At 31.8% G+C, this 25,952-nt stretch overlaps 1 protein-coding gene across 1 annotated transcript in view; it reads right to left on the bottom strand.

Annotated features, from left to right (window-relative positions):
• The window catches only part of LOC107446216 (A.superbus venom factor 1), an 88,660-nt gene that overhangs the window by 40,756 nt on the left and 21,952 nt on the right, over positions 1–25,952 (bottom strand). The window contains exons 8-19 of the mRNA XM_071186913.1: positions 24,736–24,841; positions 21,033–21,275; positions 18,896–19,084; positions 18,115–18,237; positions 14,627–14,692; positions 12,857–13,051; positions 11,027–11,176; positions 9,500–9,626; positions 7,652–7,702; positions 5,133–5,327; positions 2,610–2,757; positions 800–1,028 (exon numbers count right to left, since the gene is read on the bottom strand). Of these exons, the coding sequence (XP_071043014.1) occupies positions 800–1,028; positions 2,610–2,757; positions 5,133–5,327; positions 7,652–7,702; positions 9,500–9,626; positions 11,027–11,176; positions 12,857–13,051; positions 14,627–14,692; positions 18,115–18,237; positions 18,896–19,084; positions 21,033–21,275; positions 24,736–24,841 (1,822 nt within the window). The remainder of the gene's footprint in view (positions 1–799; positions 1,029–2,609; positions 2,758–5,132; positions 5,328–7,651; positions 7,703–9,499; positions 9,627–11,026; positions 11,177–12,856; positions 13,052–14,626; positions 14,693–18,114; positions 18,238–18,895; positions 19,085–21,032; positions 21,276–24,735; positions 24,842–25,952) is intronic.

The raw sequence follows: 25,952 nt of genomic DNA, 5'->3' as shown, positions 1-25,952 counted from the left end.
TAGCATTCTATACTTCTTTTTTCCTAAATGGATTTGACCAGAAAATTCATATACTTAAATAACTGACTATCAATCATGAAATAAGATCTTATTGAGATGGTTATCAGTGAGAACGAGGTTTTATCTCATACGATTGTCAGACAGGAGGTATCCTTTTTTTTTTGGTACTGAACAAAACATAAAGTTATTGTTTCTCTCTTATATACTTCTATTCTACCTTAATAACTACTGACTATCAATCATGAGATAAGATCTCATTGAGATGGTTATCAGTGAGGACGAGATCTCATCTCGTGATTGTCAAATAGTAGATATCCATTTTTGGGCACTTTACAAAACAATGAGTTTTGTTTTCCTTTTTTATACTGTTATTCAAATACTTAAATAACTACTGTCTATCAATCATGAGATAAGATTTCATTGAGCTGGTTATCAGTCAGGAAGTTACGACGATGTCTCATCTCCTGTTATAGTCAGACAGCAAATATCCTTTTTATTAAAGTACGAAACATAGGGTTATGTTTCCCTCGTATTGAAATACCTAAATAACTACTGACAATCAATCAGGAGATGTGATCTCGTTTAGATGTTTATCAGTGAGGACGAGGTCTCGTCTCATGATTATCAGATAGTAGACATCCTCTCTTTTTTCAATAAAATATACCTCTTGAATGTTTTGATAAAAAAATATAATTTTCATTTGACACAACTTACACGTTTCAATATGTTTTTATATACATAAAATAAAAAAAAATTTTGTCCTGACCTGATATTTCGTAATTTATATAAATCTACTTACTGCCAATTTCTTTGTACCATAATTAAACAGAGTTGCCTGCACTTCGGTTTGTTCATTTCTCACAACAGAATACGGGAGATTCAACTGTAGAAATACTTTCTTCGTAGAAACTATTTTCTGTGGTTCGGCCACACATATTCCATAGTTGGGTGAAACAGACACCGCTTGTATGGCCCAAGTTGTGATACTATGCGGCAAGCTCACGTCAAACACTTCTTGATTATCTGGTCTAAGAAATACAACATTGTAAACATTTAGTAACTCACGAGCACTTTCATTGAATTTTTAAAAATAAGAGAGTAAAGCATGCCAAGTTTATAGACCTTAAAATATATTTTTCGAGCCTCCCAGAAAAAATCTGTACACTAAGGGTCAAAAATGAGAAAAAAAATCAAAAATGGTTTCAAAATTTAGGGACTCATTTAAAGACTAGAGCAAAATTGCAAACAACACAGTCTGTGTAATCGACGGAAGAATCTGGGAGCAGCTAAAATACATTTCATAAACATCTTCATATTTCATCGAGAATTAAAAATGCTTTTTATGCTATTAATCTCTTCAATAGAAATTCATTTTTAATGCCTTTTCGCTTAAATAAAATGCATAAAATGTTGCTATTTTATAATAATGAAAAATAAATAGCTCTCTCTCTCTTACACTACTCTAACCCCTTAACGATCGGTTAATTTTCAAGAAAACGGTCATAAAAGTGCCTATTTCTTTTTATCCCTGAAAATAATATAAAAGTATGTGTATGAACAATATATATATATTCATTTTTAATTTTTCATTTGTTTTTAGCTTGAAATTTTAAAAAATTACATTTTCAGGAAAAGTCAACATTCTATGACTTAATGTTGGTTTTCCAGCAAGCAAGGAAAATTTAAAAAAATTGTGGTTTAAACATTAAAAAAGAATTTTAGTAAACTTACGTATAATATAAATAAAGATTAGAAATTTTTTCTACAGTGATAACTTTCAAAGCATAAGATACAGAGGCCAACGCCACAATCTGGACAGTATATAGTACCGAGTTTCATTCCTATATCTCTAACTACCTCTCTCTATCTACAATTACATTAGGAATATCCTGGTACTGCCATTTGGTGGGTAAAATGAGAAATAAAATATTTTCCGGCCAAAAGAAATGAATTAGTTTTATTCTTATTGGAGCAGTATTACAGAACACTCCAGCCCGGAAATATCCCGGGAGCGAGAAATAGAGGGAGAAACCTCACCCCGTCATTTTCACGGGAGCGAGAACGAAGGGGCTAAGCAAAGTTTGATGGACCTAACACGAATATTATTGTTCTATGTGTATGAGTTTTGAATAAGTCTGCACTGTAAAATATTCTGAATCAAATTAAAGTTTAAAAAAAATCCGGCACTCAGGGGGCTGGTGCTTTTTACCGTAACAAATTACGGAACTAAAAATCTGATATACCTTAAAAAATAATGGTAGAACATTTCACGGTAAAAATAGATTTTACGGATCGTGAACACAAAGTGCTGATACTTTTCACCGTAATTTTTTACAGTGTAACATTTTTAGACTCATAAATTTGAATATTGAATACTTATTAGAAATTATTAACTAAAACGCTAAATGCATTTTACACTCTTTTAACTGAATTGTATCGTTAGGAGGAAGATAAACATCGTTTGGAATGAAATAATAAACTAAATTGAATTTCTAAAGTTGAACAGACAGTATGCATTCTTTTTTTTCTAAAAAATACCATCTAAGATTTTATAATAGATGCTTAATACTTCATGTCTCATATAGAATTTACAAAAAAAAATTGTTTACCCAATAATAATATCTTCCGCAAACCAAGTTTCTCTAAAATCGCTCCTGACCATTAATCCTTTCTCGAAGAACTCTTCTTCGTCTAGAGACACAAAGTTTGGCTCATCTATTCCTATTGCACCCATTCTAGCTAAATGCATTCCAGCTTCTAATAAAACAATTCTGACAGTTTAAAAATGTTCTACATTGATGGATATATCGCAGACTAGTTAAAAATATACACTATTAAACAATTCTGACTGTTTAAAAATGTTTTACATTAATGAATATATCTCAGACTAGTTAAAAATATACACTATTCAACAATTCTGACTGTTTAAAAATGTTTTACATTGATGGATATATCGCAGATTAGTTAGAAATATACACTATTAAACAATTCTGACAGTTTAAAAATGTTTTACATTGATGGATATATCGCAGATTAGTTAGAAATATACACTATTAAACAATTCTGACTGTTTAAAAATGTTTTACATTGATGGACATATCGCAGACTAGTTAAAATATACACTATTAAACAATTCTAACTGTTTAAAAATGTGTTATATTAATGGATATATCGCAAACTATTTAGAAATATACACTAACATAACGATTCCAACTGTTTAAAAATGTGTTATATTGATGGATATATCGCAAACTAGTTAGAAATATACACTAACATAACGATTCCAACTGTTTAAAAATGTGTTATATTGATGGATATATCGCAAACCAGTTGGAAATATGCACTTACAAAACGATTTCGACAAGAAACCAGGAAAGTCTCTAGCATTTTATAAACAGTCTAGCAGTTTTTATGTTTATTACAATGATCTTATATACTTTTAAATTAATAAGACAATATATAATTCTTCGACCCCATTAGCCTTATTTATTCCAGGCTGTTTGCAATGAGCCTATGGAAATACTTCTCCAAGTTTCCAAGACAAAAATATATCTCTAGACTACTGAATTGGAGATTGATCGTTCACTGATTCAGATCAAAATATTACGATCTGTGTGTGAATGAATGGATTCGCCCTGTAAAACGGGTGCGACGTGTGTGTGGCTGAAATCATATTCTTGGGCACATATGGTGTCTCTGAAAAACAAGAAACGCACCCTCTGCCTTAAGTTCGCTTAGTTTCCCAAGCAGGCTTGCTAGAAATGGCAAGTAGGCAGCAGAAACAACAACATATGATTTTCAAATAGAGAAAGTGTGATTGATAGATTTATTGCATACTTTGGAAAAACAGTTACATAAATTATGAATGACCATAAATTATGACCACTTAGGACTTAGGATAAGAATTTAAGGGTAATGTCTTTCTTGGCTGTTTCCAAGGGAACTCAATGTGTTTTACATTTATTGAGGGGTAACATCAAAGCAAATAATGGATTAAATAATTCCTTTGAATCCTTTTCTAAATCAAAATGACTAAATTTTAGTCGCTATGTATAATGGAATAAGCTGTTCAGTTAGAGAGTTCTAATAGACAATAAAATAACATTGCGTCTATAGAATAGCAAACGGGACCTTATACAATGATTGTTAAAATGGAAGGGTCGCTGTAACGGGGAATCATACAGGAAAGCCTCGACTATATTATCAGTACTTAGATAATACACGTAGTTTAGGATTTTTTTAAATTTGAAAAAGCTTTGTAGAATATTTTTGTACAATAGATGAAGTTTCTCAAAAAAAACACTTTAAAAGNCAAAAAAAAAAAAAACACTTTAAAAGAGCTACAAATTTAAAAAAAAGACAGAATCCCTTTCTCTTCGTTAATAGCAGACTTGAAGTGATTTAAAATAAAATAAAATTATTAAACATCTTTCAAACTTCCAACAAAAGAACTAGTACTTACTAGTACGTAACGTACAGTTACTAGTAAAATTAATCTACTTCTTACTTTCAAGAATCTATACAGAATCTTGAAAACTATTACATTATTTAGGAGCAGTAATATCGTTAACAATAAAAGAATGTACTAAATACTTATTTTCTAGAACAATTCTAAAATTAAGCATTAGTTGCTTGATTTTTACTATTTGTAAGTTTTGAAATAAGAGTATGAATAGTGCGGAGATAACAATGTAATCATATTGATTCTCGTATAATACTGCAATTTTTTTTTCTTAATTTAGGGACTGATCACTAAGCTTATTATTACTTCATGGAATAATACGTCTGAAATTTTAATCATTTCCCATAGCATAATCACCTAAAGAAGCTTTTATTTTAAATGTAACACTTCTAGGTACAAGTTGCTTCGAATCGCATGATAAATTGCTCGTCGAAAGTGGTGGTCAATTTATTGCAAAGACAGTTAATGTCTTAGAAATTTATTAATTTATGCTACATTTATTAGTAAATAAGTGTTAAAAAAATTATGAAATATCCACTTGAGTTAACTTTAAATGTTTTACCATCTTTTAGGGATACAATAGTTAAACATTATATACCTCGTTCGTAGAACTGAATGTGTCAAGAATATTACAATCTTTATTCGTGAAATATGAAAAGATAATTTTTACTCATTGCTTTCATTTCTGTGAATCCTCTTTCTTTTGCTTTCTGACAGCATTCCAAAAAGGCTCTAGAACAATTTGAATGTTCCCCTTTCAATTGTCGCACAACTATGTTAGTTCTAGTTTCACAATCTCTATTTTGGGAATCATGACTCATTCCAAGAGAGCAGCATTCTTTAGCCAGCCCAGAATAGTCACTCACTAAAAGAAACATGAATTAAAAATTATGCATAACAATGAACTCGTAAAATTTCGCGTTTTCAGTGAGTTGAATGCGCAACAAGTACCAAAATTGTTAGGGAAGCAACACGTTTGCGCAATGAGTTGCAGTATAACCAAAGTCCTTTAGGGTCTCAATCAACATCTCCTGTAAAAGAGAAAGCCTTCGCATGGGTCACCACAAACGAGAAATCCAATTCTTTAATTGTCCGACAATTGTAACATCTTAATTCATTTTCGCAAAGTTTAATGTTCCTTTCTTCGGACTACTAAAATTACCCGTGCGAAGGCCTTTTCTCTCTTAGGAGGTGTTGACTCAACACGTTTATCCAACAAGTGGAGGCAATATCGAAATCAGTTAGGAACGCAACACATTTGCACTATGAGGTACTATATTACCGAAATTCGTTCGGGACACAACACGTTTGTGCAGTGAGTTGCAGTAGTACAGAAATCGATAAGGAAAGTAACACGTTTGCGCAATGAGTTGCAGCTTTACCGAAGTTGATTAGAGACGCAATATGTTTAAGAATGAGTTGCAGCTTCATCGAACTCGATTAATGATGCAACACGCTTGCGCAGTGAGTTGCAAAATCGAAATCTGTTAGGGCGCATATTTAGGATGCAATGAGGTTCCCCTTGGGCTGAAGCAATTGACTCATAAGGGAGACATTAATATCACACTTTGGAACTCAGACCATCAGCACCCAAAAAAATTTATACTTAGTACAGCAAATCTTTTCCATGGCCGTTTCCAATTAAAACCAAACTTCCAACAAAACGAAACAGAATAGCTTTATTTATTCTGCGAAATTTTGTTTAGACTTTTATTCAATATTAAAATATTACTAGATTTAATAATAGCAATATTTAATGGTTTTTTCTTCTCTACTAAAAACAAGACACGTTTTTTTTCGGCATCAATTTTTAAAAAAAGCTACTATAACAGAAAGATGCATTTTTTATAAATTTACCGGAAATAAAACTTCCATCTATAATGAATATCTAAAGCACCATATATGAAAATATGCGGTTTATACCTTTGTTTCAATCTGCATTTGATTAGTGGGATAACTCTATTAGCAGCTCATTTAAGGCACTGAGCCATAAATGAGCCGTATTAACCATAAAGCCTTGATGGGGGTAGTGTTTTTCTATCTTGTCTGCTTCAAGTGTAAGGCACTTAAACTATGGCTTTTTTATTTTCCTTGGCTACAGAGCTTCGAAAAACAGCGTTAAGTTATTACTAAAATTCAATACATGTAGAACTTTGACAATATTTAAGACGTCTCTTAAAAATAATTAAAATTGAAATCAACGTATTTCCGTGCGTACAACAGCTAGAATTCGGTTAATGCGTTATTTAAAATTAATTAAAGTGTAAGAATTGAAAGAGGAATTGGAAGAATTAGATCATTTAAATAAAGTTGTGCCGTATATTCGGCTTGGTTACCATTAAAGTTTACACAGACGAGCAGGCTCAGGTGTTTTCTCCAGATTTTTCCAACTCAAAAAGCCACTCAGTTCAAACTCTGACAATTTCGATGGAGAAATGTTCGTAATATACCTGGCTCTCCAAAAGATATTAGAAAGACCTGAAAATAGATTTGTCCTCCTCATCGACTGCCAGGCCGCAATTCACACTGTTTCAAAATATGTTCTTCTTCCTACAGCCATTGAATTCAATTGTAAAAAACATTATTAATGCTCTTCTGTCTAGTGGAAAGGAGATAACTCTCCAATGGATCCCCAGCCATTGTGACTTATGGAGTAATGAAAAGGCTGATAACCTTGCCGAAGAGGCATCTCTGTTGGATCTCCCTGTGTCACCGACAAATTTGAGAAATGTTAAACAAATTGTGAAACTAAAGCTTCGAACTCTACGAGTTTCTTCCAACAGAGAGCAAGTTTCTGGAAAGCGTTGGAAGAGCCTTCGGGCATCCTGTCTTCCGAAAAATCTCCCTAGAGCTATCTGTGTTTCATCTTTCCAATTGTTGACAGGGCACGATTACTTACAGGTGCACTTACACCGTGTTAGTCTTTCTGACTCTCCGAACTGTATGTGCAAATAGGGCCCATATGAATGGCGGGCATCTACGGAACTGCTCTGCCCTCCAAGAGGCCCGTAATTCTTCTAGTTTCAAGACGCTCTCCACCCCTGGAGATATTTCTTTGTTATATTGGATTGCAAGACTTCTCATGCTCGAGAGAGCAAATGATGGACGTAATTAATAAAAAAAAAGTTTACACAGAGTACGAGATAATTTTGTCAATGGTAGCTAACATCAAGTAAAATTAGTACTTACATATTTCAGATCCAATTTCTCTTTTCCTTCTTTTAATAGCAACACAAGAAGCTATAAAAAGGAAGATGTAAATTAAACTAGATAAAATGAGCGGGTAAAGGAATCGATGCTACATTCAGATTAAACTCTTAACAAACAACTCTGAACAATTAAATGATCACATAAGAGAAGCTATTATAAAAAGTAAAAACTTGCCTTCATTTGTCTTGTAAGTTAATAAATGAAGGCAAGTTGCCTAGTAAGCTAACAGTGAATGAATGGAACAAAAAAAAGTGAACTTAGCTCCAAAAAAAGAAGCGAACCATCATTTATAACCATTTGGTTGCTTTTAAGCGCTAAACTATTTTTTTAGTTTCATTCCTCCTAATTAATTTCTTTCATTGCATTATATTATTACAATAATGTATGTGAGCCATGAGATTTTCCTAACTCATTCATGTGGCCCTCTTAGCACATAAGGTTAAACATACCCTTAATTTAAAGAATCTTACCATTCCTCACTTTAATATTTTAGGAGGAAACTTTATTTTATTCAGCTGATTCCTAGCCCAACTAATTTTGTTTGCCGAAAAATAGTTTATTTACTCGATGCGTAAAAGTAATTACTTCAATCGTAACAAGATGAACGATTACGTGGATTTGAAAAATAATCAACTGTATTTAAAAGAAATAGTTAAACTTAAGAATATAGAATGCGTTTTACTATAAGAAGAAATAAATGAAGAGCAATTTCATTTGCTAACAATCTGTAGCGGAAATCTTAGATTGTATAACAGTTCAAAGTGCAAACAGTTTTTAACTTTCTTTAGACATTTATATTTTTAAAAATTTTTATATAATTTTTTTTCTTTATAACAGGCTACATCTAATCGCTTTCCCTTATTTCTTCTTTTTTTTTAATTATCCATTTTTTATAACATTGAACAACAAGTCACGTGGGAGCTAATAAAATTATGATTTCGCGAAAGATAAATTTTTCAACAACAATGGATAAATAATCGTTATTTTACGCAAAAAAAAACTGAAAAAATCATGAAAAAAACATTTGAAATTGCAAAAACTTTCAAACAAATTGAAATATTGAAAAAAACTTGAGTCAAGTTATTAATTTGAAATAATCATTTCAGCTTGTCAAATTTCAACCCTGTATTTGCATTTCAGGATGCCATAGATTTGACAACGCCTTTTATTGTTTACTTAAGTTTAACAGCTGATAATTCTCAAACTAATCATTGAATCTTACATTCTTTTATTCTATCGAATTCCTAGCATCAATTCATTTCAATGTATCCAACCTTCATAATTTTCAAGTTTTTAAATCTTATAGATTTTGTGCATCAAAACAAAATGTAACGTAAAGCGAAAAACAAATGATGAAAAACCTCATAAAAAGCTTTTAAAATTCCAATAACTTTGAAGTCAAATTGAATTTCAAAAACAAAAAGCTCTTGTTTAGTTTACAATTAAACATGGTTCTATCAGCAAGTCAAATTTTAATTCTGCAGTTGCATTCCTGCGACATGTAAACCAGTCCGCATTGTATTTTTGCTACAAGTTTAGTAGTTAATAATTATGGAACAAATCGAATTTTAGTTTTTTATTCCTTTGTACTCGTGTACATTTTCAACCTACTTTCATAATTTCAGGTTTCTAAGTTTTTGCCTAGAAAAACAGCTTTAAGATGAGTACCCAAAACAGCGATGGCAACGCGTTGACCTTACTATTTTTAAGTATAAAAAGAATTCCACCCTAATTTCTTTCATGTAATAATATGTAAACTGATAATTAAATTTTATAACATTAATAACTCAATCAAGCAGTGAAATGCTAGAATTATTATGAACTTACACGTTGTTGACGAGGGATTGTGAACATTGGATGCCATTATCAAACCAGCATTAGCCAAGACTTTGTCTGAGTCTATACCACCTCCCGGTCCACAACCTAAATCATGTTTAGCCAATTCTTTAAACACCTAAAAGAATATTTTTCAGAATAAAAGTGAACAATTTTATGAATGCACTAGAAAACACGAAATCCAAAGTGCTAAATAATCTACAGAGCATATCCATTTATGTTTTTGAAACATTTTAAATCTCCCAGAAAATATTCTAGTTGTACAAATGTTTAAAGATTTCAAAATTGTTTCATTGAGATAATCTTTAACACGTTGAATGCCATGGAGGTGACCGGCACTGAGTTTGCTCATAGCGCCACGGGGGTCACCGGGGACCGGTGAAGCCAAGATTATTAGAAACACATAATTCGAGAAAATTTTTAATGCTTTTAATTCTTTTAATATTATTATCGTTACAAAAATGGTTTGAAGAAATTAATGCAATACATACTGAGAAAATCATTTTGGTCAGACGGGCAAGCCATGTAAAATTAGCGTGGCATTCAGCGTGTTAAAGTATAACATCGTTTATGCATAAATTCTTAGGGTGTTTTGTTCAGAGCATATTTTTTTCTTAATTGCAAATGAAATCTCTTTAAAAACTTTTCCGAAGGTAAGTGAAGTTGATCTGGAAAAAAAAACTGTAGGAGTCTTTCATTTCATTTAAAAGACAGACTTCTGGAATAAGAGGATAGAAATAAGTATTTATTCATAAATAAAATTATCAGAATTCCTTTAGTGAAACAGAATTTAAAATTTCCTTCTCTGATCTATCTACAAGGACAAAAAAATTTCATAAAATTACAGTACTGTGTGGTAATAGCATTTCTGATGAAGAAAAAAAAACATAATTTTGGTATTAAAAACCTGAATATTCGATATAAAAATTATTCATTTGATAATTTTTCCGCTCATATGGTAACGGCTTATGAGAAATTGAGAAATTCTCGTTTTCCAAATTATAGTACTTACTACCACACATTTAGTAAAAAATACAAAACTGAACAGTAAATTCAACCAAATGAATGATTTTCAAGCCACGCTCTAAAGCATCACGATAAAATTATTAAATTTTATCAAATTTACAAAATTTTATTATATATTTTAAAACATGTATTTTAGTGCTAATTTTACCAAAACCATCACCAAAGAGCTTCGATAAAAGTTATCGATTTTGTTTCGGTGTTTCCGTAGAGCCAGAAACAAGGCAAAAAATTCCCATATGAGTTAATTTTGACCATTCTTTTTTCAGCACATTCAGTATTTGCTTTCTCGATGATTAATTTAATAAATAATAACACATAAAACTAGTAAGTAATACATTTTTACAATATTTGTGATATTGAAGAAAAATGAAGACATTTCTATGTGTCTGGGACATAGACTAAGTTATGTTGCTGCACAAAGATTATGTTGCGTAAATAATTTATAAAATACTTTTCGTATGTAAATAATCTAAATCCATCTAAAATAATTACCTTAGATCTAGTGAGAAGATCTTTCTTTGATAATGCGTAAACAGCTTCGTCGACTCCCAGAAGACCAACTAAAGTAGCTTTCGTTCCTCGGATCACTATCTTACCGTTATTACCAGGTTCCTTCACATCAAATTCTGGCACTATAGAGACCTTTAAAAAAATTTCCAAAACTTTCACTCTTTAAAACTATGCAATCATAACACAGGAAACTGCTTTTATAAACGAACTTAATTAATCTAAAATAATCACTGTTTAGTTCTATTTGAAACTTTTACTTAAAATAAGTATAAAGAAATCATTATTTAAAAAATTGATTTTGGAAAGAATTCTTATCACAATAGTAAAGAATCATTGTATTTTATTCATCAAATATGAGGATTCAACAAATGAAGTGCAAACACAAAATTGCAACATTTGACCGTAATCGGTAAAATAGTTCCTGAGAAATCGAATTTCAAATATACGACTTCTTTATGGTCTGCACTAATTAATTAACATATTTGAAGTCACCCCCTCGAACCATTTAGATTGAGTCCCAAAACGTGAAGATCTGATCATTTGATCAAAACTTATTCAGAGCGGTCTTCTTTTGGAACACTGTTCATCAATCTTCAGAGCATTCCAAATAATTATTTCTCATAAATTTATTGCCACTGTTGATAAAGTTGGTTTTAAGTAATTGAAGAGTTACGACTCGCAAGATTTGTGTAGCAAAAGAATGATTCGATTACTCTGTGTCATTTCAAATTTAATGTTTAAAAATGTTAATGTTTTAAAAATTTAATGTTTAAAATTGTATTGCTTCCAGTTTTTCACATCCTCAACTCGATTTTATATTCACTTAAAATGTTCTCATGTGATTAAATAGTGACGCTGCAGTGGCTGCAAAATTTCTGCCGCTATAACATATTTTCATTTGTGCAAGCATTGTTTATTATAAGGTAAGGTACCTAATTGATAAGGTAAATATATATAAACGCTATTAAGGAACTTTGCCTTTGTTCCCATTAAAACTAGTCTGATAACTGATAGTAACAGAAACAGAGAAGGATTCTTTTTGAAAATGTTATGTAAAGAAATTTAAATCTTTTTAAAAATATTAAAATAATTTAATTTTATTAAATTTTTATTTATTTATTTTTTTTAAAAAAATTCATATTTTTAAAATTTGAAAAAAAAATTTAATAATTTTGCAAATATTTTTTTTTGTAACTTTGTTTTTGATTAAATTTTTTTTTGTCCTTTTTTCAGTTTTTTTTTCTCTGGTTAATGAATTTTTATGAATGATAAACCAGAAATTACTTGAAAAAGTAAACATCCATTTGAAGACGGAAACAGATCAGTTGATATGCTGTCATCTTTTTGTTGTCAAGTTCTAATATGTGAAAAATGTAAGTTCTAATGTCCTCTTCTTATCTCTAAACAATCATTTAATTAAGATTTTTTTATTCATTCTTATTGGTCACTCGCCAGTTTTCCATATTGTACATGAGCAATCAGTAGATTAAATTGAATTAGATTGAATTAGATTTTAAGTTTCATGCATAGCAAGGCTTATTGGAAACCCCTTTGATTGCCTGACTTTGTTTCTATTATTTATCTTCACACTCCTCTAAGTCTTTTTTAATAGTCGAACTATTTCATTTATTCTGTTTAAATATTAATTTATGATTCCAGATGGGCATCCTTTTTTGCATTTCCTTTTGGACAAGAATTCTAAAAATATATATATACTATTAAAGACGATCATTACAGAACACCCTATATGTGACTGTCTGTGATATTTTATTTTAAATAAGTCAGTTTGGTTTTGAAAAATTTCTACATTACCTCAGCATTTTTATTGCAAGTATTTTCAACATCAATATTCAAAGAATCTACTAATAATTCGTCCTTGTAATGTGCGAAAACTGTAAGCCTAAAATTAGGTACCATATCTTGAGTAATTACAAATTCGACACGCTGCACTTTCACTTGGCCTTGCTGAAAAGGTTTCTGTAATATGATTTTGCCTTTCGCCGAAACCTTCAAAGAAATGAAAAATACAATTAAAAATTCAATTAGATAAAGAATTTTATTAGTTATAATTTTAAACCAGTTAGTTATAATTAAAATTCCTATGAATGGCTAAATGAATGTAAGCAATGACAAGCTTCCTAAAACCTTAAGAAATGTAGAAAACTTTCGGTGTATCCCTTAGCTTATGTTATGCTTACAGGGCGATGTGTGAACAAGCTTAATATTCTAGGAAGTTTTATTATTTTGATTTGTGTTTAAATTTAGGCGTAGTAATCATAAGAGTTTTCTGTAATTTATAATTTCTAACAGGTTCTGAGCCATAAAACAAATTTAAATAAATTAATATAGCAGTATAAATGAGGTTTAAGGTTTGCCAGCCGGGATATCCTGGTCGGTAGGGTGCCGGGCCCATGTTCGAAAGTTCATGGGTTCGAACTCCGCCGGCCGAAGATACTAAAGTGACTGATGCAAGTTAAATCTGTCAAGTCGCAAAAGTCCTCCATGTTCCCATAACAAATCAATATCGCCAATCCAGTACGCATTGGAGATCGATCGTTCTCTGATTCAGGTCAAAATTACGATCTGTTGATGAATGAACGGATGTATGAATAGGTCCGCCCTATAAAACAGGTGTGACGTTTGGTGTGGCAGAAGTCGTATTCTTGGTCATAGATGGCGCCACTGAGAAACAAGAAACGCACATTCTGCCTTAAATTTGCTCGGTTTCAGCAAGCAGGCTTGCTCGTGTGGCAAGTGGCATTAGAACCAGCCAACACAACCAAGGTTTGCCATGTTTTGAGTGTTATTCCTTATTTGACTATATTTGTGTAAAATAGCACAGTTTGTTATATTTTGGGTATCATAGCAAGCTTGCGGAGTCTTCCGAATTCATATGTTGTTTGTTTCGTTGAAAGTTAAATTGAAAGAACATGTTATATCAAAAATACTACAAGTATAATAATATTGCGAGATTAGGCATAAAAATCAGTTGGAAATAATAACCCGGAAGTCTTATTGCAAATTTAAACAAAGCATACATTGGCTTGGCGGTGATGTTTTGAAAATTGTATTATTATTATTAGACATGTCGATCTACAAAACCTAATTTTATTTATTGCTTTTTTAAAAAATTTTAATGTTATTTGACTTTAAAAAAACTTTATTTTGATCAATCTACTTTTGAAAAAATGTTTAACATCTGAAATTAATGAGGTTAAAAATATAAATATTTTCTTGCAAAATCAATGTTTTTATGTTAATTAATAAACGATTAAAATGTAGCCATTTGTATTTTAAATTAAACAAAAGGTATTGGCTCAGTGAGAAAAAACGTGTGCCCAAATTAAGGTATTTTTCAATTGAAATTCATTAGCAAAAGATCAGAGTTACCCTAATACTATTATTATTATTATTTTATACGCCATTATACCTTTTCAGAAAATAAATGTTTTAATATTACTTAAATAATCAATCATATATTTCAATTATTTTTAAAATTAAGATGTTTATCTATTAGAATTTACAAATAAGAGAAATAACATGACAAACAAAATAAAAGAAAGTGCAGAAAAGAAAACTTACAGTATAATAGGTATTCTGAATTTCACCAGGCTCAAAATGAACAACTTTAACAAACATATCGTCAACCTATTAAAATTAACATCAAAACATTAAAATATTTTTGAGCCATTAAGACGACAAGAATTATATCCAGAAATTATAAAAAATAATAAATTAGTTAACTCTGTACTCCATATATTATTATGATTGAAATTGAAATTAAAAATTAAGTAAATACAAACTAAAGAAATATAAAAATCAGTTTTTAAAATAATTTAGAATTATATAAATAATAAACAGGGAAATCTTACAGCATTATTCTATACACAAAGATGATAGAGAATCTTAAGAATTTTATATCATTATTCTATCAAAAATGATAATAGAGAAATATACTAGAATATCTTAAAGATGTTAAAACATTTTAGCACCAATAAAGATAAAAAAAATCTTAAGAATTTCAAAGCATTTTTCTACTGATTAAAATACTTAAATTTCTTAAAGGTCTTAAAAAATTTTTGTATCCACCAAAACATTAAAAACATTTTTAATATCTTTAACCCTTTAATGATCGGTTAATTTTCTAGAAAACAATCATAAAAGTGCCTATTTTTTTTATCCCTGAAAATTAGATAAAAATATGTGTATGAACAATATATCTATATTCATTTTTAATTTTTGATTTGTTTTTAGCTTGAAATTTTAAAAAATTAAATTTTTAGGAAAAGCCAACATTCAGGACTTAGTTGGTTTTCTATCAAGCAAGGAAAATTTAAAAAATCTGTGTTTTAAGCATTAAAACAGAATTTTATTAAATTTACGCATAATATAAATAGAGATTAGTAATTTTTTCTTGTGTGATAAATTTCAAAGCATGAGATACAGAGGCCAACGTCACAATCTGGACAGTAGTACCTAGAGCCCCTGAATTAGACAGGCCGACTCATCATCTATTTTTGCTCCAAAGAGCTAACATAAGCACAATACTAACATAACGTTAACTTGTGAACTTTTTTGCTCCAATATTGCTTGATAGGTCAGCTCTGCCAAGTTTCCTTCATCTCTTTTCTACAATTTCTACAATTGCCTTAAAAATATCCTGGTACTGCCATCTGGTGTGTAAAATGAGAAATAAAATTTTTCCGGGCAAAAGAAATGAATTAGTCTTTAAATTTATTAGTTTTTAAGTTTTATTAGTTTTTATTAGTTTTAAATTTTTAGTTTATTAATTCATTGGCGCGTCACTACTGAACACTCCAGCCCGGAAATTTCACGGGAGCGAGAAATAGAGGGCGAAACCTCACCCCGTCATTTTCACAGGAGCGAGAAGGAAGGGGTTAAGCATTTCCATCGATAAAGATATTGGAAAATTAACAGAATTTTGAAACATTTTTCTATCTATGAAGATACTAGAAAATCTTTTTGATTTTAAAACATTTTTCCATCAAAAAAAAAAAAAAGACACTAGAAAATTTAAGGATGGTTTAAAATTTTCTGGTGGTAAGGATACTATAAAATAAAGCTTCTGAAAATAGTTTTGCATCTTGAAAGGTATTAAAAAACAATTTTAAAGCAATTTTTTCAGATTAAAATATAAGAAAAACTTAATGATATTATAAAATTTTTCCATCGAAAAAGATACTAAAAACTTAGCTTAAGTATCTGACAACATTTTTATATCTATGAGGATACTAAAATATCTTATAGTTCCGAAGTCATTTTTACATCCATGATGATACTAAAAAATTTTTAGGGACCTTAAAACATTTTTCCATCTATAACAGAGTCTCAATTGTTCGAATTTCCCATAAGTCCGAGCCAGTGAAAAAATAATCAGTCTTATTCCCATACAATAAGCAAAGCACACACACAACACGTGGAACGATTACTACGATTGGTCTCACGATGATTACTACAATTGCATGTTGAAAAACAAATGTGTGTGTTGAACACTGAAACATGCGAACAGTATGTTTAAACAAAAAACAAACAATTATTTTAAAGTACAATTAACCTGATGCAGCAATATAATGAAGATTGTGTTTTTGTATAATGCAGTTATTGCACTCTGATCTTCTAATGTAAATAAATTGTCCTTAAATTTAATAGATAATATAATTTAAATACTGAAATTTAAAAATTACTTTATTTCCATTTGTTTAAATATTCAATAAATTCTAAGTTTTCGATAATTCGAGCTTTCGAAAGTTCGAAGTAGGCTCGGTCCCATTAGCCTCGAATTATCGAGACTCTAATTGAGATACGAAAAACATTTTAAGGATCTTATAACATTTTCTTTCGAAAAAGATGCTAGCAAATTTTAAGTACCGTCATGTGAGGCTACTTTGTGCAAATTCGAATTTGCCACTTTTCAAGTGTTGCTATTCAGTATTATGTTTCTTTCACGTTAAAAATGGGTGGAATTTGAAGATGGAAGTCTCCTCTATTGCTACAAAAAAATTTTCGATTTTTAAAACAATCTCAGAGTGTGTTTTGTTTATCCAATGTCAACAACTTTCTGAGAACGACGGACGTCGAAAATTGAGCGTGGAAACTTTAGCTGTGAAATGCAAAGACGTTGATAAAACAATTGTCGTAAGTGCAAAATTTTTTATTTATNTTGTAATAACGTAATACATTTAACGATCTATTAAAAGGAGGAAAACATATCACACTTTAATGCATTTCGTATTATTTTTTACCACAAATAGATAACATTTCTTGCTTTATTGAATAGGCGAACATGTTTTATATCTTTTCCTAGTATGTATTCACTTTTAACATGGTTTTTCGAAGCTGTGCTGCCAAGGAAAATAAAAATTTTAAAAAAAGTCATAGTTTAAGTGCCTTACATTTGAAGCAAAACTGTGATTTTAAACTATATATATGAGGAATATTGTGCAGAATTATCTGGGCTTTAAAAAGGTCAAACAACTTAAATATTTTGAAAGTTATTAAACTTTTTTTAAAAATCGTCAATTTGGCGACATTTTACCACCCGGAAAAAAATTATCAAAGTCACTGCCTTCTTCTGTTTTTTGCAAATTTTTATGAGCCCAGATAATACAACATTAGAATATGTCTTCAAAAATTAAAAAATTAGAATGCAAACGCTTCTCATTTCAACAAAACTAAAGCTTTTCTCCACATTGACGTTACGCGCCATTTTCAAAATAAGCGTAGATAAGCTAAGATAGCTTTAGATAAGTTATACTTGTCATGAGTAACTGTTGCAAACTTACAATAGTTATGAAAATAACAAATAATGCCAATATTGATCAAATTCACTCGTCTGAGTCCAGTTATGAATATAATATTGATAGATTTTACTAAAGTTTGAATTAACATAGTTTTTTTTACATGTCAAAGCTCAAAAACTGCGAAATCCTGCACAAAGTAGCCCCATATGACGGTATCTAAAAATATTTTTGCATCTAACAGAAAAGATATATTGATATTATTCCAAGATACAAAATAAAAAAAATAACAACATGCTAGGACTAACATACCTTGAGTTTTTGAGAACTACTTCTTTCTATGGCAACATATGCTTCATTTGTTGATTTAAACTTATGTTGCTCAAAATGGCCGACAGCCTGGTTTCCAACGTATCGCGGATCATCTGTTTCAATCTGGAGTTTTTTTAAAAAAAATTAAAGTTAGATTTGTTCTTTAAACATTAGAAATTTATTTAGTTTTTATATTGATATAAACATCAGTCTTTAATTTCATTTATGCCTACTTGGGTTTAAGTTTCTAATGCATATAAAATCTATTTCGTTTTATTTATTACGAAACAAAATATAAAATGATGCATAGTTTAACATTTTAAGACAGAAAAATGTTAAAAATTAATGTGCAATAAAAAGTGAGATAAAAAGCTAGCAAGAACTTAAACTATTTTTTCTTTTAAAATATTAACGAAAAAATTCATTAAATTTTTTTAAAAAATATTTTTTTTCTTTCAGTTAACTTCGTTTTAAATAAAAAAGGATTCAAATGAAAAAATTTTAAATTCGGATTGAGTAATATAGCGAAAAGTCATATTTCTTCCAATAACGAACTGTTCCTTAGTAATGCTTCCAGATAGACATTATACATGTTTCCGAAATTTTCTTTAGATAATAACACAGCATGCAGGAACTTTTTTCATGCCTATATGGAAATCGTGGTATTTATCACCAAAACGCAGTAAATCAGCACTCTCCTGAACATATAAAAATGTGGCTGCTCGTTATATAATACACTGAATTTTGACACTGCGGAAATTAGGTCAGTAAAAAAACTCACCGTTATGGATACAGTCTCGTGATGAATTTCCGGTTGTAATTCGAAAGAAACTTTTCCTTCATCATCACTAACGGCATTTGTTTGAGTGACTTTCAACTCTTTTGAGTTGTCCTTATTACTTTTGGCAACAGCTCTCAAAATTGTGGGGACACCAACTGCAGGTCTTCCATCAACAAAATTTATATCTGCCTAAAAGATACAATTTGCAAAGAAGACAATTTAAAATTCAAGGCAAAAACATTATAAAGAATACATGTCTTAAACAAATCTATAAATTTTGGGCGAATTTAATCAATTAATAGAAAACAACACAGTGATAGCTCTTTGAAACGGAGTGAGAAAAATTATGTGAAGATAAAAAATTTAGGCTTTTATATCAAGCCTATAAAAAGTAACGACATTCCAAAAATTTAAAATTGTGTAAAGATAATGTGGAATGTAATATAATATATTTTTAAAAAAATTAAAAAAATATCTTAAGAAACTATAAATTAAAATTTATAGTTTAGATTTCTACATTTTGATAACAAATACAGGGCTAGTCGAAAAGTAGCCCTTTCGGAAAGTTCCCCCAAAATAATATCTATGATAATCTACAGTAAAAATAGTAACCTATGGAAACCATACCCTTAGGAAAATTTGCCATAGAGAAACCTATGGTAATCTATGGCAACCTATGGCTACCATAGAAATTTGTATGGCAAGATACCATACGCCTATGGTTACCATACAGATTTGTATGGCACAACCCCATACGCCTATGGTTACCATACAGATTTGTATGGCACAACCCCATAAGCCTATGGCTACCATAGAAATTTGTATGGCAAGATACCATAGGCCGATGGTAACCATAGAGACATGTATGGCATTTATATGGCACGTCACCATTCTCCTATGACAAACATAAAAATGTTTAGGGCAGTATACCATAGGCCAATGGTAACCATAAAGATTTGTATGGCAGTATACCATAGGCCAATGGTAACCATAAAGATTTGTATGGCAGTATACCATAGGCCAATGGTAACCATAAAGATTTGTATGGCTGTATACCATAAGGAAAAGCTGATCTAGATTCCCACCAACGAAACAACATCTTCTATGGAGTCCTCAAAAATATCTTCTAAAAGAAGGAAATATCAATTTTTTCACCCCGAAGTTAATTAAATTCAACATGCTATCCCACAAGGTATTCCTGGTGAGTCTTTTCCGGCCTCCGGGTGGCCAATTTTTCCATTTTTGAGTGTTTGAAATCCGATGTTCCACTGATTTAGGCTTAGAGCATCAGACAGCCATATTAACGTGTATTCCACCACTAATGGAATCTTTCGCTAACTTTGGCTACCTATTTAAATATTTNGGTTTTCTAATGAAAATGTGAAAATGAGCCATGCCCTCATGGCAACACACCATACATTTATGGTTATCTTATGGGAACATCATTATATAGTTATTATGAAGTTTCTACATTTTGCTTACATTAATGGGGTTAGTCGAAAAGTAAACCCTTTGGATACTTCACCCAACATAATATCTATGGTAACCTATGGAAACCGTAGTAATTTGTATGGTATTCATATGGCAAGATACCATAAGCCAATGGGTCTCTTATGAAAATTTGAAAATGAGCCATACACTCATGGCAACACGCCGTACATTTATGGTTACCTTATGAGAAGTCCATGCATATTTAGCAAGTTAATGGAAACCCATCATATGTGTAAGTAATAAGTTTGTCTAGGTACGATAAAATACCGAAGGGAAAATTGTTGACGTGCTGTATGGCAGGTGTGCGACATAGGAAATGTTCACCATGCCAAAACTTTGTCAAAAGCATATGACAAAAGTGTATGGGAAAAATTTTCCAGTGGCAAAAACCCAAAGGGATATCCTAGAGGTTCTTTTATGACAAATATATGACGAAGTTTCCCAAGGAATTTCTTATGAGCAGAATACACACCTCAGTGCGTTTCCATCGATTGAGAACTTTGGAAGGAACAATCAGTTTACGTATGTCAGACTATTGCTACTTATGCAGAATAAAAAAAATAGATAAATTTAGGAGGGACATTTTATGCATTTTTTTCCATTATGATTATTTAAAACTATAAGAGTACGTAAAGCATCAATGTACCTCAAAAACTGATACAAGACCAGGTTTGAAATCTTGTAGGCATCTTTTGAAAGATATACTGAATGGGGATTTCGCAAATATTCCTCGAGAGTCTGTTGCAACTTCTTTGTTACCACTAGCATTATCCACTACGGTAGCTTCAACGACTAAATGGGAACCTTCTATTTCAGGAAACCATCCAATATCCTTATGGTGAGCTAAATTTTTAGTATCTAATCTCAATGTGTAGGAACCATCATCAAGCTGAAAAGGAATTTCTATCAAATGTAAGTTCTTTCATCAAAAATAATTTTAAAAAAAAGAGAATAAAACTTTTACGAAATAATTTCCGATAAATAGAAAAGAATTTAGAAATGGCATGCTTAGTATTCAACACAATGTTTCAAAAAAAGTCTAACCGAATACAGTCAATAAATAAGGAATCATAGACTATATATTTAACGAATTTCAATAGTACCATTACTCTTCGCTTTCAGAAATGGAAGGACTTGTGGGGGCGGAGATATCGACGATGCCAACCTTCATCTATCAAAAGGTACCTCGTGATTGAATCAAGTTAGCATGTCTTACATACCAGTGAATTGAAGTTTAATTTTCGTAGTGGTAGTTATGCCACATTGCTCCCCTACCAGAATTTTATCAGGGAGAGAATTCGATGAATTGATAACACTAGTTGCTGTACTTGTGAAAGACCGGGAGAGCTTTGTTGAGTGCTGAATGTGAGAGGTGTATTAACATCACGTCGTAGCGTTCGTTGTTGCTCTGTGTTGCATTCACAAGTAGCAAGTCAACTGTTCAATGTCGAAGTAGTCAATGTCGACTATCCGTCGAAGTAGGCGTTACTGTCATGATTTTTGCGAAGTGGGCGTTACTGCGTGTACAAATCACGTCCGGAGGTCACCAATGTGGGGGCGGAGTTATCGACGATGCCAACCTTCATCTATTAATAGGTACCTCGTTATTCAATCTCGAGGTACCTTTTGATAGACGAAGGTTGGCATGGTCGATAACTCCGCCCCCACAGACTGACAACTACTCTGACAGAATAATTCATTTCACTACACAAGCAGCAACATTTTCGTCTCATCTCGATTTTTTTAATTACATAGTTTAATGATCTCAAACTGATTATTTATTAAATGTCCTTATAAGCAAAATGATTAATAATTGCTCATGGTACATAAACGTTACACCATTTTCTAAAAGACATGCTTATAACTGTTAATTAAATTTTATTTATTAAGAAAAATCTTATACTTTTTTTGTGAACCTGATGAATAAAAAATTCAACATCTCTCTTTTTTATTTGTTTATTTATTTCTCGAGGCAACGGCAAACGTGTTAACTAAAGGTAAGAGCTAATGCTCTTCATTCTTATACGATTCTTTATTATACTACTACTTATATTGTTCTTTATTACATTACGATGAAGAAGAAGAATTTTTTTTTAAATTTAAAAGATATCAAAACAATTACGCAAACAAATAGGTAAATATTTTTATATTCATTCATTGCTTTATTTAGTGTGTCAGAACACTTTTAAAAAAATCAGTTCAAAGCTGAATCATAACATCGGTACTTTGAATCATAATGTGGCAGAAATGTGCTGCAACCTCAATTAAGATGTAAATTACTTTCTAGTTAAAACTGAGTTTACTTTCTAATTTAATCTTAATTTCGTGTTAATTTACGAAACACTATAAAGTGATTCAACTTTGCGCCCTATTGAGATTACAACAAGGTTGAGCAATATTATGGTTCAACTTAGCTCCATATTAAGATTGCAGCAAAGCTGAACGATATTATGGGTCAACTTAGCACCACATCGATATTTCAGCAAAGCTGAAAGATATTATGGCTCAACTTAGCCTCATATTGAGATTGCATCAAAATTGAATCATAACGGTAAAACATCAATAACGCAAGAAATTAATACCCTTTTTCATTTAGTAAATATCCGTTGCACTCTCCAGTGGATCCCAGCTCATGTTGGAATCAAGGGGAATGAATGCGCAGATGCCCTTGAAAAGGAAGCACGCGACGAAGATCAACCTCGAGCTGTCACCTGTGCAGATGCGAATGCTGTCGCCAGACGGAGGTTATACAACCAGCATTTTAGCAAGGCAACAATCCCCGATCTAAACTGCCCAAGAAACCTCTCCTCTACAATAGCTAGGCTACGTACTAGACATTTCAAGGGCATGAAGATCTCACGCACTCATATAAAATACTATCCCATCTGCAAGTACTGTCCTCATTTGCAACTAACACCAGACCATGTGCAACCAGACCTCATGACCAGACCTCATTTGCAACTAACTCCCTCTTTCAACTTGGAGCACCTCCCATCGAAATTCTCCATGGCCATCGGGCTCGCTCCAGAACTTGCAAATCTTGTTATCAAGACTTTTGGAGGACTATAATCTTTGCACTAGCATAGACACGACAACAACAACATCAAAATTGAATGATATTATGGATCAACTTAGCATCATATTGAGAATGCAGCAAAGCTGAACAATATTATGGTTCCTCATGCTCCAGGTTTCAAACAGTTTTAATTTGTAAAGTAAATGAATTCTATTTCCTTTATTTATTTATTTTTAAATAAAAGGTACTAGTAAAGGAAATACATACAAAACACATCCCTTCCACTCGCCCGTACTAGGGCAGAAGTCTCTTTTATTTTTTGCTTACAGTTGTGTATCATTATTATCACAACGGAATTTAAGTTAGATATGATGCCTGTGTAAATTGCTCATACTGCAATATTTATTTTCTACAACAATTGCATAGTATCTGTTAAAAGTCGAAATTTTTATATATGACAATTATACGAGGTTCATCCAGAAAGTAAGTTTCCCTATTTTTTTCCACAATTTTAGGAACATATTTATTGGCAACAAGTACAGCAATGTTTCAGCTATTTTTCTACTTAGGCACCACCAGAATTGAGACACTTCTCGCATGGTGGGATCAACTTTTGTATCCCTCTGTCATAGAACCCTGCCGCCAGTGACTGGAACCAGCGTGTGACAGACATCTACAGCTTTTCATCTCTGCCAAAACGCTCACCGGAGGACAGGAATTTCTTAAGGTGCAAGAAAGCGTGAAAATAGCTAGGAGCAAGATCAGGGCTGTAGGGTAGATGATCAAACAACTCCTAGCCAAACTCCGTCGAAACACCTGCTGTGAGTCGAGCCGTATGTGGACGAGTATTGTCATGGAGGAGCATAATAAGCATTTCAAGCTTCTTGTTTGGAATGCACGTCGCAGTTTCCGCAGTGTTTCACAGTAACGGTCAGCGTTTACTGTTTTACCACGAGGTTCCATTCACAGGGGGCAGAGTTCTACGACAGAGGGATACAAAAGTTGATCCCACGATATGACAAGTGTCTCAATTCTGGTGGTGGCTATGTTGAAAAATAACTGAAACATTGCTGTACTTGTGACCAATAAATATATTCCTGAAAGTGTGGGTTCTTTTTTTTAAAAAAAATAGGGAAACCTACTTACTGGATGCCCCTCGTAGTTATGTTTAACCGTGCTAAGCGTGGAAAAAATAAGATGCCAATATTTTAAACCAATAAATGAAAATAATTTTCGACACTCCATCTAAAAAAGTGAGGCTAGTCATAATCTGACACTTTAAAAAGTATTCGATAATAGTGCAAGTTTTGTTGCATAGAACTCTCTCACTCGCCTCTTTAGGACCAATTACAGCAAAGAAAACCTGTTTGGCAGCCATCATTTGTTTTACTCCAAGTCGAAATGTTACCAAACCATTCACTTTCTTTCCATACACAAATCTAAAAGAAAACAATAACACAGCATTAGTAGGGGGAAAAACATATTTTTTGCGCTATCCAATTTTCAAAGAATATACATAGAGGAAGAAGTCTAGCTTCCATAGACATAATGTAAACCAATCCCCCAAGGCTAGGTGCTGTCACTGTACATAAACAAAAAACCACAGCTACGGGAAAAACAGCAGAGATTCTTGAAATGGGTTTGCACCCTCCTCTCCTCACAATCATTATGGGCAAGGGCGCCGGCAGAATAATATAAAAGGGGGTGCAACCCTCTAACAAACTACCCTCCCCCAGAAAAAAAATTTAAAATATTCTGTTATTACATTTTGTTTTGTTATTACACATACTTTAATCTGTTAATTTTTTTCAATATACATTTCTTCATTGTTAACAATATATTTAAAAAAAAGTACGAATTTACGTGGTACGAAATGTGGAGGAATAGAGAAAATTCTTATGAATCCCTCGAATACATCGATTTAGTTATTGAGGCCACACCGTTTTAACCAGCTGTAGCTGAGGCAATAAAAATTGGCCTAACTCTTCCAGCTACCACGTGCACTATTGAACGCACTTTTAGCACAATGCGACGCATGAAAGCACGGAATCGGTCTACAATGCCTCGCGAGAGATTAAATACACTGGTGTGCAAAACTTAAGTAACAAGAGCGTTTTTTGTCATAACTCTACAAGAAATCATCTGATTAACATGAAATTTGAATATGATGTACATTATTTTGTACTTAAACGATGGTAAAGGAATAGTGGCGCAGATGTGAATATAAAGCTTAAAGTAGGGTATGGAACAAAAAAAAGGCTTTATTTGACATATTACACATGATTGCCTGAAGAAGCGTAAGTACAACTGGCAGATGTTCCCTAGTATGCCCTCACCTTACTGTAATTGTTGCTTGGCATCGTCTCTCCATGCTAAGCACCAGATTATCCAGTAGTTCTTGGGGTAAACGTCTCCCTTTCTCCTTTAACGCATCTTTCAGCTGATGGGTGTTACCAGAAGGATACTGTCGTGTCGCAAGACGTCTCCCTAATGCATCCCACACATGCTCTATGGGATTTAGATCTGGAGAGTAAGCTGGGTGAGTGTTTT

The sequence above is a fragment of the Parasteatoda tepidariorum genome, chromosome 10 (assembly GCF_043381705.1).
Source record: "Parasteatoda tepidariorum isolate YZ-2023 chromosome 10, CAS_Ptep_4.0, whole genome shotgun sequence".
NCBI classification, from domain to species: domain Eukaryota; kingdom Metazoa; phylum Arthropoda; class Arachnida; order Araneae; family Theridiidae; genus Parasteatoda; species Parasteatoda tepidariorum.
Note: the sequence above shows the minus strand (reverse complement) of the source record. Positions and strands in the feature narration are given on the sequence as shown.